This window comes from Rhinopithecus bieti, unplaced genomic scaffold (genome assembly GCF_001698545.2).
Source record: "Rhinopithecus bieti isolate Rb0 unplaced genomic scaffold, ASM169854v2 scaffold_38691, whole genome shotgun sequence".
Classification (NCBI taxonomy): Eukaryota; Metazoa; Chordata; class Mammalia; order Primates; family Cercopithecidae; genus Rhinopithecus; species Rhinopithecus bieti.
In genome coordinates this window covers 1,125,084-1,138,616 of record NW_016816690.1, presented here as the reverse complement: position 1 = coordinate 1,138,616, position 13,533 = coordinate 1,125,084, and the positions used below count along the sequence as shown (strand labels likewise).

Sequence of the window (13,533 nt, the reverse complement as noted above, 5' to 3'; positions counted from 1 at the left end):
CTCAAAAAAAAAAAAAAAAAAAAAAGGAAGAATGTGACTGGCTTCTTACATTTGCCAAATAGAAGCAAAAGAAACCTTTCTAACTCATGTAGTAGTAACCCAGCCCACTAGCATTTGGTGATTAGATTCTAAGTCTGCATATATTAATAGTATTCATTTGCCTGGCCCCTAGTATATATTATCACAGCCCTATTTAAAATGATAGGAAGTATTTATCATGAGCTTCTTATCTTTTGGCCTAATTACATTTCTGTTGCAGTCTATCATAAAGAAAAAAACTAACGAAAAAATTTTGATATATGAAGCTGTTTATCATGGAATTAAAAATTAGAAATAGCTGCCTCAAATTAGAGTAATGGTTAGGTAATTTGGGGACAAACATTTGATGAAGTATTCTACAGGCATTACGTTTATGAATTTGAAATAATAATTGTTTTTTTGTTTTTGAGACAGAGTCTTGCTCTGTCACCTAGGCTGGAGTGCAGTTACGTGATCTCAGCTCACTGCAACCTCCGCCTCTGAGCTTCAAGTGATTCTCGTGCCTCAGCCTCCCGAGTAGCTGAGATTACAGGCATATGCCTCCACGCCCTGCTAATTTTTTATATTTTTAGGGTTTCACTATTGGCCAGGCTGTTCTTGAACTCCTGGTCTCAAGTGATCTGCCTACCTTGGCCTCCCAAAGTACTGTGGTAACAGATATAAGCCACTGTGCCCAGCTAAAATAATAATACTTATTATGACTGTGAAAATTGAATAAAATATTGTATAGAGGCTGTGCGTAGTGGCTCATGACTGCAATCCAGTACTTTGGGAGGCCAAGATGGAAGGGTCACTTGAGGCCAGGAGTTTAACTCTACCTCCATAAAATTAGCTGGACATGGTGGTGCACACCTGTAGTCCTAGCTGCTTGAGAGGCTGAAGTGGGAGGATTGCTTGAGCCCAGGAGTTTGAGGTTACAGTGGGCTATGATTCATAGTTACAACTCTTTGCTTAAAGAAGAAATAAATGTGAGCTAACAAAAGAGGTAAAAGTCATCTTAGGAATTCAGGGATATCTTATGGAACTCAAGGGATGGCAGAATATGTCTTTCTGGAATTTACATGCTAACTATGTATCTACAAAACATTTTATACGGCCGGGCGCGGTGGCTCAAGCCTGTAATCCCAGCACTTTGGGAGGCCGAGACGGGCGGATCACAAGGTCAGGAGATCGAGACCATCCTGGCTAACACAGTGAAACCCCGTCTCTACTGAAAATACAAAAAACTAGCCGGGCGTGGTGGCGGGCGCCTGTAGTCCCAGCTACTCGGGAGGCTGAGGCAGGAGAATGGCATAAACCCAGGAGGCGGAGCTTGCAGTGAGCTGAGATCCGGCCACTGCACTCCAGCCTGGGCGACACAGCGAGACTCCGTCTCAAAAAAAAAAACATTTTATACATAGAAAATTTCTGAAAAGAAGTATATTACAATGTAACTGTGATCGTCATAATGGTGGAATTGTTTTTTCTACTTTTTGTGTTTGATAAGGTGAAATTAAACACTAGTGATAAAAAACAGTAATAATTTAATGGCTTTTAATCTCTGTATTTTATGCAGAATATTGTTCACCAGCATATAAAGGAACCCAATATCTAATATCTAAATTCATCTTTCATAATTCACTCTCATTAAATACATTCCTGTTGAAACTAGTATGACTCAGAACTGAATATGTCTTTTGTGTGAAATCATCACTTCTTAGAGTATGTAAACCTTGAGAGCTCTGATTGGACTTAATTCTTAGTGTTTAGACCCTTCAATTATTTTAACTCTGCATTTTAGTTGGCCAACAAAATATTATGTTCAAAATAAAGAAAAAGGGTAGTCGTGTATACACACAGTGTATGTATGTAAATGATAATTTTATAAATAGGAGACATTTAACAGAATTATGTAGCTATAAATTATATGCATTATCTATCATAGAATATTATCTCTAGGGTCTGAGAAGGAGTACCTTGGCACTAATTGAAAAAAAATCAGCCTTTTACCTTCTCCCCTATCTAGCACATGTTTGTTCTTCGGGAGCGCCCTGAAACCGTGTTAATAGATCTGATTCAGAGGACAAAGGATGCAGTAAGAGAGCTGGACAATCTGCAGTATCGAAAGATGAAGAAACTCCTTTTCCAGGAGGCACATAACGGACCAGCAGTAGAAGCACAGGAAGAAGAAGAGGTAACAGATAAAAAATGACTCCAATATTGAATTTTCACTATTGGTTTCTTTCCTTATGCATCTTCCCTGCCATAATTTACCTTATATACCAATGGTTTCCAGGTTGTATTTTCTTATTGTTGGTCCTATAAAATCCCAGTTAGGAATTTAAAAAAGGTCCCTTTTCTTGGAGAAATAAGAAAATTAAAAAAAAATTTTTTTAAGTCTTTAATCATGTTAGATTACATGCCCCTTTATGGTACACAGTGTCATAGTGAAGGTTCTGAGAAGTTCTTTGTTAAAGAAACCTGTTCACTTTTGTTTAATATAGTCCTTCTCTAATTTCTTGACCACCGAACCTTTTTTGTTTTTTTGAGACGGAGTTTTGTTCTTGTTGCCCACGTTGGAGTGCAATGACGTGATCTCGGCTCACTGCAACCTCCACTTCCCTGGTTCAAGCGATTCTCCTGCCTCAGCCTTCCGAGTAGCTGGGATTACAGGCACGCACCACCACACCCAGCTAGTTTTTATTTTATTTTTTGTATTTTTAGTAGAGACGGGGTTTCACCACATTGGCCAGGCTGGTCTTGAACTCCTGACCTCAGGTGGCCCACCCGCCTTGGCCTCCCAAAGTGCTGGGATTACAGGCATGGGCCACCGTGCCCAGTCTGAGCCCTTTTTTGACCTTTTGTCCAGTTCCATATGATGTGCTTTTGGAAGTTCTTGAAATACAGAATCTGAAGGTTGAATGTACTCTCTCAGAAGTCGTGAGAAAGTTACTAGGCATTCTACTGTGTCACCAAAGAAACTTGATTTCATTCCATCTACACCGTTCTTTTTTTTTTTTAGACAGGGTCTTGCTCTGTAGCCCAGTTTGGAGTACAGTGGCACAATCTCGGCTCACTGCAATCTCCACCTCCTGGGTTCAAGCGATTCTCCCCCTTCTGCCTCCCAAGTAGCTGGGACTACAGGTGCGCCACCACGCCCAACTAATTTTTTGTATTTTTAGTAGAGATGGGGTTTCACTATGTTGGCCAGGCTGTTCTCCATCTCCTGGCCTCAAGTGATTCATCTGCCTCAGCCTCCCGAAGTGCTGGGATTACAGGTGTGAGCCACCGCGCCTGGCCTACACTGTTCTAAAATACTCATTTTACAGATACCAAAAGCAAGGCTCAGAATAAATTAAGTTGCTCACTGTAGGTAGAAGAACATGGGTTCAAATTCATACCTCTTTTACTCTCAAGACCAAGTTCTGTCTTGCCTCTTAGGGAGAATGGAAATACAGATTTGCTGTAGAAGTGTGAAATATACATATAAAGTATATTATGTGTAAAGCTATTTTTTTCTCTAAATATTTTGTTTCTTCTTTGCCCTGTCAGAATTCGAAAATTTTATTCTTTTCTATTGCTTTCCATCGAGAGAGACCACTTTGCATTCTGAAACCATGAGCAATAGTTTCTTTTTCTTTTTAATATCACTAAATAATTAATGAACTGTCAAATATAAGACTTTCTAAACTTACAATTTTTGGATTTGGGGATTTTTTTTTTAGTTCTTAATGGTAGTCACTAGAAAATTGTTTGGGATTATTTCAGATATGTGAAATACTTTAATAAAGTGAAATTAATAAAATTCTATGTAGTTAAATTGTTAACAATATATGTGTTAGGCTAGGGATGTAAGAAAAGTCCCTATCTACATATATGTCTGTGTTTATTAAATTCTACGTATCTTAAATAATTCTGGTATGGTAAGACTACTGTAATGTTAGTGCCCAGATACTACACCTGCCTGTTTACATCAGAATAACATTCTTATGATTGTGATTTGAAATAATATAATATGTAATTATTAGTTTACATAAGAATAGGTAGGAATTAATGTTAAATTATTTAGTGGTAAAAAGATAATCTAGTGTTCCCGAAAAACCTATTGAAATACAAAAAAGAAAAAGAAAGAAAGGAAGGAAGGGAGGAAGGGAAAGGTCATCTGGAGACTATGTTTTCCAGAAGAAAGAAGAATCTACTTATGAAAGGCTGATTTAATAAAAAAGAGTAACAACTACAATGAAGTTTCTAATACTTTTTTTTTTTAAATGCTCCTTACGGAGCAGGGCTACCCCATAGGCACTGTACCCAGAATAGCCAGTGCTTTTTTTTTTTTTTAAAGGAGGGATTTGTATTAACCAAGAATTATTGAGAAATTAGCAGGATCCCTATATATGCCCCATGAGAAGTATAAATGGTTATTTTAAAATATCAAGCAATTTAGAGAAAATATTCTACTTTGAAAATCACCCAAAAGTGATCAGCTGACTTTGTTTTAGACAGTTGGCTGAGTTTTTTTGTGATTTACTTGTTGATCATTTTTGTTTTTCAATAAACTAACAGTTGATAAACTTCTTGGTCTTGGAAAATAAAAGCAATTTCTCATGGTAGACCAACTTTCTGAGACTGTCTGCCAAGTGGTATGCTAGGTGCTTATAATCAAGAATTCAGAAGAGAGAGATACATATAAATATTTGAACTGAATTTGAATGTTCTTTTCTCTTAGGAACAAGATCATGGTGTTGGCCGGACAGGAACAGTGAATAGTGTTGGAAGTAATCAATCCATTCCCAGCATGTCCATCAGTGCCAGCAGCCAAAGCAGTAGTGTTAACAGTCTTCCAGATGTCTCAGATGACAAGAGTGAGCTAGACATGATGGAGGGAGACCACACAGTGATGTCTAACAGTTCTGTTATCCATTTAAAACCTGTGAGTATTTGGACTTCAATGAAAAAAATTCAATGTTGGTAAACTGTTTTCTTCGTCTATTAGTTTAAGAGAAGGAAGAAGGAGGAGAAGGAAGTTTCCCGAAGTTTGGAACATGGCCGGGCGCAGTGGCTCATGCGTATAATCCCAGCACTTTGGGAGGCCAAGCCGGGTGTATCACTTGAGGCCAGGAGTTCAAGACCAGCCTGGCCAACATGGTGAAACCCTGTCTCTACTAAAAATAACAGAAATTAGCCAGGCTTAGTGGCACGTGCCTGTACTCCCATACTCCCAGCTATTTCGGAGGTTGAGGTGGGAGAATCACTTGAACCTGGGAGGCGGAGGTTGCAGTGAACCAAGATCGCACGACTGCAGTCCAGCCTGGGCGACAGAGTGAGACCCTGTCTCAAAAAAAAAGAAGTTTGGAGCATTTTTTAATGGAAAAAGCCTTGTTAACTCCTAACCTGTTATCTCCATTTGGAAAATTATGTTTTGAGAATACAAAAAGAATGTGGAACTATTTCAAAATATTAGAAGAAAAAGTACAGAAACCTCAAATATATTATTTGACATTATTTACGTGGAAAATAAAATACTAAAAAATAGGAAGGATACACATAAAATTAATGACAGTGGTTGCCTTTGGGGAGTGAGAAATGGTTGGGATGAGTGATGATCAAAAGTGAATTTTCTGTTGTCCATAATGTTTATATCTTTTTTTTTTTTTTTTTTTTTTGAGACGGAGTCTCACTCTCACCCAGGCTGGAGTGCAGTGGCCACAGTCTTGGCCCACTGCAACCTCCACCTCTCAGGTTCAAGTGATCATCCTGCCTCGGCCTCCCAAGTAGCTGGAATTACAGGTGTGTGCCACCCTGCCTGACTAATTTTTGTATTCTTAGTAGAGATGGGGTTTCACCATGTTGGCCAGGCTAGTCTCAAACTCCTGACCTCAAGTGATCCACCCACCTCAGCCTCCCAAAGTGCTGGGATTACAGGTGTGAGCCACCACGCCAAGGCGTTTGTATCTTTTTTTTTTGAGATGGAGTTTTGCTCTTGCTGCCCAGTCTGGAGTGCAGTGGCACCATCTTGGCTCATTGCAGCCTCCGCCTCCCAGATTCAAGCAATTCTCATGCCTCAGCCTCCTGAGTAGCTGGGATTATGGGTGCGTGCCACCATGCCCAGCTAATTTTTTGTATTTTTAGTAGAGAAGAGGTTTCATCATGTTGGCCAGGCTGGTCTCGAACTCCCAACCTCAAGTGATCCACCTGCATCGGCCTCCCAAAGTACAGGGATTACAGGCGTGAGCCACTGCACCCAGCCTCTCTCTTAAAAATAAAGCTGAATATAATTGTAGAAAACTAGATTCTGGGTTTAGGAAATGTGGTTGTTTGCTGCATTACTCGTTACCCTTTTGAGTATAAAATGTTAAACCTGAAAAATATTGAAAAGTCAGGTAACTCCTTTTAACAATTAATAGGAATGCTGAGGCTGGGAGTGGAGGCCCACCCCTGTAATTCTAGCATTTTGGGAAGCTGAGGCAGGCAGATTGCTTGAGCCTGGAGTTGGAGACCAGCCTGGGCAACATGGTGAAACCCTGTCTCTACAAAAAATTTAAAAATTAGCTCGGCTTGGTGGTGCATGCTTCTAATCTCAGCTACTCAGGAGGCTAAGGTGGTAGGTTCACTTGAACCCAGGAAGTAGAGGTTTTCAATGAGCCAGGATTGCACCACTGCACCTCAGCCTGGGTGACAGAGTGAGACTATCTCAAAAAACGAACAAACAAAAATAGGAACGCTTCCTTTTTCACTTCACAGCTTGTGTTACTATCTAAAAGTAGTAGGTACAATGGCTAAAAGATGGAAACAACCCAAATTATTCATCAACGGATGTATTAACAAATTGTGGTTTATAGGCCGGGCACAGTGGCTCACGCCTGTAATCCCAGCATTTTGGGAGGCCGAGGCAGGCAGATCATGAAGTCAGGAGATTGAGACCATCCTGGCCAACATGGTGAAACCCTGTCTTTACTAAAAATACAAATATTAGCCAAGCGTGGTGGCACACACCTGTAATCCCAGCTACTCAGGAGGCTGAGGCAGAAGAATCGCTTGAACCCAGGAGGCAGAGGTTGCAGTGAGTCGAGATCATGCCACTGCACTCCAACCTGGCAACAGAATGAGACTCTGTCTCAAAAAAACAAAAAAAATTGTGGTTTTTACATCCAGTAGAATATTATTCAGCTATAAAAAGGAGTGAAGTTCTAATACATGCTGCCATATGGATAAATCTTGAAAACATGTTAAATGATGAAAGTCTAGACACAGAAGGACAAATATTGTATAATTAAACTTGTATAAAATATCTAAAATGTGCAAATTCATAGTGACAGAAAGTACGTTAGGAGTTACCAGAGACTGGGTGGAGGTCAAAATAGTTATTGCTAATGGATGTGGTTTCTGTTTGGGTTGATGAAAAAGTTTTGGAAGTAATAATGATAGCTGTACATCATTGAGAGTATAATTAATACCACTTAAAATGGTTAAAATGGGCTGAGCGCTGTAGCTCATTCCTATAATCCCAGCACTTGGGGAGGCTGAGGCAGGAGTATCACTTGAGGCCGGGAGTTCAAGACCAGCCTGGACAACATAGGGAGACTCCATCCATTAAAGAAAAAAAAAAATAGCCAGGGGTGGCACATGCCTGTGGCCCCAGCTACTCAAGAGGCTGAGTAGTGAAGGCCCACTGAGTAGTGGAGGATCGGTTGAGCCTGGGAAATCAAGGCTGCGATGAGACTTGATCATACCACTGCACTGCGTTCTGGGCGGCAACAACAACAACAACAACAACAAATTATTCCCACAATTAATTGGTTGCTACTTAACTGATTTTCTATTCAGCTAATAGATTGAGTTCAGGGAAAGATATCAGTCCTTCAATTTTTTGCAACTGTTTTTGTTTTTGCTTATTTTGGACAGATGGCAGAAGTATTATAAAGATAGCTCCATTGCTTCCAAAACCCAAGAGGCTTTGAGCAATTTTCTACTACTCCTGTTTAAAACATTGACTATATTGGCTACATGTTTCATCATCTTTGTTTTCAAGTTATGTTAAAGCTTTTCAATTTTGCACATAATCGGTAGGATATAAATCTAGTCATGTGCCAGGCACAGTGACTCACGCCTGTAATCCCAGCACTTTGGAAGGCCAAGGCAGGCAGATTGCTTGAGCCCAGTAGTTCAAGACCAGCCTGGGCAACATGGCAGAAGCCCATCTCTACAAAAAATACAAAAGTTAGCTGGCATGGTGGTACATGCCTGTGGTCCTGGCTACTTGGGAGGCTGAGGTGGGAGGATTGCTTGAGCCCAGGAAGTTGAGGCTGTAGTGAGCCATTCAGGGTACCACTGCACTCCAACCTGGGTGACAAAGTGAGACCCTGTCTCAAACAAACAAATCAATCAATCAATCTAGTCATGTGCATTTTCTTATCCTGAGTCTGTGTACTATTTTATACCCTGTACAGATAATTTATTCTAATTCTAATTATATTGAAAATAAAGCTGGACATATTGGCTTGCACCTGTAATCCCAGCACTTTGGAAGGCCAAGGAGGGAGGATTGCTTGAGCCCAGGAGTTCTAGACCAGCCTAGTCAACATAGGGAGACCTTGTTTCTAAAAAAATAAAATTAGCCTGGCCTGATGGCCCGTGCCTGTAGTTCCAACTTCTCAGGAGTCTGAGGTAGGCCGATGGTTTGAGCCTGGGAGGTTGAAGCTACAGTGAGCTATGGTCACATTACTGTACTTCAATCTGGGTGACACAGCGAGACCCTGTTTCTAAAAAAGAAGAAAAGAAAAAAGAACAGCATTTCTACTTTTTGGTTTTGCTTTTTAAAATTACGTCTTTGAGATTTGTTGATCAAGTTGTCTTTAAACTTTAATTTCCATAAAGATTCAAACAAACTGTTCACCTTACGTAGTATTATCTTTTTTTTTTTTGCCTAGGAGGAGGAAGATTACAGAGAAGAGGGAGATCCTAGAACAAGAGCAACAGATCCACAATCTCCACCCCAAGTATCTCGTCACAAATCACACTATCGTAATCGAGAACACTTTGCTACTATACGGACAGCATCACTAGTATGTACTTCCCCGAATTAAAGATAAATATATTTTTCATGTGGGACCTTGGCAATATAAACTCAAGTGTAGCTATATATTGTTTTGTATTTGGGTATTATTTTGCAAAATATTCATTTAATATTTAAGTGGCTATTATGAGAAAGATGTTATTCAGAGAACTCTGAGAATAAACTAACAATGTCTTCATGACACATACACAAAAAACGAGTATGTTAGAATATCTTAAATACTTAAGATAACTACAGGACACTAAACAGGAATTCAGATAACTTTTAATTAAGAGCATAAGTGAAGTATTTATGAAATAAATAGTTTGAGTATTTAAAATTAGTAGGATTTAGGCACAGCAGGGAGAGGAGAAATGAATGGTATTTCCATATAAGAAGAATATGGACAGTAAGGAAATATATTGTGTGAGGCTAACGAGAAAGAGGGGAATATTGGAAATGGCAAGCAGTACAATTTGGTATACTCTAAATGTCATTCTGATTTTCCAAATAATATGGATTATCTGTTCGTTACAAGGATGCTATAATGGGGTACTTAAAATCTTATCAGACAGATAAGTAAAACCAAAGCATGATAAAGGATACTAAGGATACAACGAAATTACATTAAGATACCATAAGAAAAGTAGGCTATTAGAAAACATAATGGAAAGGCTGGGTTTGGTCGCTCATGCCTGTATTCGTAGAACTTTGGGAGGCTGAGGTGGGTGGATCACTTGAGCTCACGAGTTTGAAACCAGCCTGGGCAACATGGTGAAACCCCATCTCTACAAAAAATACAAAATTCAGGTGGGGTGTGGTAGCTCACACCTGTAATCCCAGCAATTTGGGAGGCTGAAGTAGGTGAATTGACTGAAGTCAGGAGTTTGAGACCAGCCTGGCCAACATGGCGAAACCCCGTCTCTGCTAAAAATAGAAAAATTAGCTGGGCATGGTGGTGTGCACCTGTAATTCCAGCTATTCAGGAGGCTGAGACTGGAGAATTGCTTGAACCCAGGAGGCAGAGGCTGCGGTGAGCTGAGATTGTGCCTCTGCACTCCAGCCTGGGTGACAGAGGTAGACCCTATCTCCAAAAAAAAAAAAAAAAAAATTCAGCTGGGTGTGGTGATGTGTGCCTGTAGTCCCATATACTTGGGAGACTGAGTCAGGAGCATTGATTGAACCCAAGAGATGGAGGTTGCAGTGAGCCGAGATCACACTGCTGTACTGCAGCCTGGGTGACAGTGCCAGACCCTGTCTCAAAAAAAAAAAAAAAAAGAAAGAAATGGGGCCGGGCGTGGTGGCTCACACCTGTAATCCCAGCACTTTGGGAGGCCGAAGCAGGTGGATCACCTGAGGTCAGGTTTCAAGACCAACTTGGCCAACATGGTGAAACCTCGTCTCTGCTAAAAATACAAAAATTAGCTGGGCATGATGGCAGGCACCTGTAATCCGGGTTACCTGGGAGGCTGAGGTAGGATAATTGCTTGAATCCAGGAGATGGAGATTGCAGTGAGCTGAGGTTGCACCATTGCACTCCAGCCCGGGCAACAGCAAGACTCTGTCTCAAAAAAAAAAAAGATACGATAGCTATCTGACTTCTCAACTATGTAATAAGCAGATGTTATAAATCCTATGCAGTCATGAATCTATATGATGTGGGGTTGGGAACGTAGTACCCTACCCAAAGTCAGGTTATTCCTACTATTCTGCAACATGTAAATAGCACTTTTAACAGAGCAAGTGGTAAAGATTGCTTAATTTTTGCATGACTATTTCGATAAATATGTTGAGAATGACCAGCTTAAAGGAAAACCTCTCAGTAACTTGGCACAAGTTAAATGTTTCCCAAGAAAGTGTTCTATCCTAAAGTTTGGCTTCCTCAAATCAGTTAAGGGCATTTTAAATTTACAGATTTAATGAATCAAAATCTGAAAAGATTTATATTTTTAAAGCCAGTAGTTTCATTTATTTCACTTAAAATATTCAGAGCATAAGTAGTTTTTCAATACAAATAAGCATAGCTATATTATTCATTATAAGTGCTATATACCATCACAACCTACCTTCTTTCTTGGATTTTTTTCATTCAATAAAATGCACAGATCTTAGGTATTCAATTTGAAGAGTTTTTACAAGTCTATACACCTGCCTTAACCATCTGAAACAAGGTACAGTTATCCCTCAGTATCTGTGAGGGATTGGTTCCAGGACCCTCCATAAATCCCAAAATCCACAGATAAGCCAAGTCCCTTATATAAAATGGTGGTCCCGGTGGAGTGGCTCACAGCTGTAATCCCAGCACTTTGCCAGGCCAAGGCAGGCAGATCACTTGAGGTCAGGAGTTCGAGACCAGCCTGGCCAACATGGTGAAACCCCATCTCTCTTAAAAATACAAAAATTAGCCAGGCGTGGTGGCAGGCGCCTGTAATCCCAACTACTCAGGAGGTTGAGGCAGGAAAATTGCTTGAACCCAAGAGGTGGAGGTTGCAGTGAGCTGAGATCGTGCCATTGCACTCCAGCCTGGGGGACAAGAGCGAGACTTCAACTCAAAAAAAGAAAGAAAATAATCAGGGGTTCGAGACCAGCCTGGCCAACATGGTGAAACCCTGTCTCTACTAAAAATACAAAAAATTAACTGAGTATGGTGGCACATACCTGTAGTCCCAGCTACTCGGGAGGCTGAGGTGGGAGAATCACTTGAACCTAGGAGGCAGAGGCTGCAGTGAGCCAAGATCATGCCACTGTACTCCAGCGTGGGCAACACACTGACCCTGTCTTTGAAAAAAGAATTGAAAGGCCGAGCGCAGTGGCTCAAGTCTGTAATCCCAGCACTTTGGGAGGCCGAGACGGGCGGATCACGAGGTCAGGAGATCGAGACCATCCTGGCTAACACAGTGAAACCCCATCTCTACTAAAAAAGTACCAAAAAAACTAGCCGGGCTTGGTAGCGGGCGCCTGTAGTCCCAGCTACTCGGGAGGCTGAGGCAGGAGAATGGCGTAAACCCGGGAGACGGAGCTTGCAGTGAGCTGAGATCTGGCCACCGCACTCCAGCCTGGGTGACAGAGTGAGACACCGTCTCAAAAAAAAAAAAAAGAAAGAAAAAAGAATTGAAAATGTTATCAACAAGATGAAAGATAACAAGTGTTGGCAAAAAGGGGAACTCTTACACATTGTTGGTGATAACCTAAATTAGTATGGCCATTTTGGAAAATGGTATGGAGGTTCCTCAAAAAACTAAAAATAGAACTGCCATATGATCCAGTAATTCCACTTCTGGGTACATATTTAAAGGAACTGAAATTTGTATGTTGAAGGGATATTTGCACTCCCATGTTCATTGCAGCATTATTCACGATAGCTAAGTCATGGAATCAACCTAAGTGCATATCAGTGGATGAGTGGATAAAGAAAATGTAGCATATATACACAATGGAATACCATTCAGCCTTAAAAAGGAAAAATCCTGTCATTTGCAAGAACATGCATGAATCTGGAGGGTTATGCTAAGTGAGATAAGGCAAGCACAGAAAGACAGATACCACATGATCTCGCTTTTATGTGGAATCTAGAAAAATAAAGTTGAACTCATAGAATGGAGGTAGAGAGTACAGTGATAGTTACTAGGGGTTAGGGAGAGAGAGAAATGGGGAGTTGTTGATCAAAATGTACAAAGTTTCAGAAAGATAGGAGGAACGGGTTTTGAGATATTTTGCATAGCTGGGTGACTATAGTTGACAATAGTATATTGAATATTTTGAAATAACTAAAAGTAAATCTCAAATGTCTCACCATAAAAAAAGATGCATAAGGAAGGTGATGGATATGTTAGACTGATTTAATTTAATATGTTGAATACATATATCAGTATATCACACATGTACTCCATAAATGTATACAATTATGATTTGTCAATCAAAACATTAACATTTTTTAAAGGAATTGAAAACAGGTACTCAGACAAGTGCATGTACACACATAGTCACAGCAGCAGTTTTCACAGTGGCCAAAAGACGGAAACAATACAAATGTCCATCAGTGGATGAGTGGATAAACAAATCGTGCTATATACATACAGTGGAATTTTATTCAGCTGTAAAAGGAAATGAAATACTGATGCATACTACAACATGGATAAACTTCAGAAACATGCTAAGTGAAAGAAACCAGCCATAAAAACTCATATATTATATGACACTACTTACATGAAATATGCAGAATAGGTATATCTATAGAGACAAAAAGCAGATTGATGGTTACCAGGAGGGGAGAATGGAGAGCAACTGCTTAACAGGTATAGAATTTTCTTTTGAGATGATGAACATACTTTATAACTAAATAAAGGTGATAGTTGCATGGCATGGTAAATATACTAAACATACTGAATTGTTCACTTTAAGGTGATTACTTTTATGTCATGCATATTTTATCTTGTTTTTTTTTTTTTTTTTTTTTTTTTTTT

The 13,533-nt window shown here is 40.0% G+C and overlaps 1 protein-coding gene across 1 annotated transcript in view; it reads left to right on the top strand.

Moving 5' to 3' along the window:
• The window catches only part of TAOK1 (TAO kinase 1), a 178,883-nt gene that overhangs the window by 125,008 nt on the left and 40,342 nt on the right, over positions 1-13,533 (top strand). Inside the window, exons 12-14 of the mRNA XM_017855070.1 lie at positions 2,045-2,212; positions 4,745-4,948; positions 8,946-9,080. Coding sequence (XP_017710559.1) covers positions 2,045-2,212; positions 4,745-4,948; positions 8,946-9,080 — 507 coding nt within the window. The remainder of the gene's footprint in view (positions 1-2,044; positions 2,213-4,744; positions 4,949-8,945; positions 9,081-13,533) is intronic.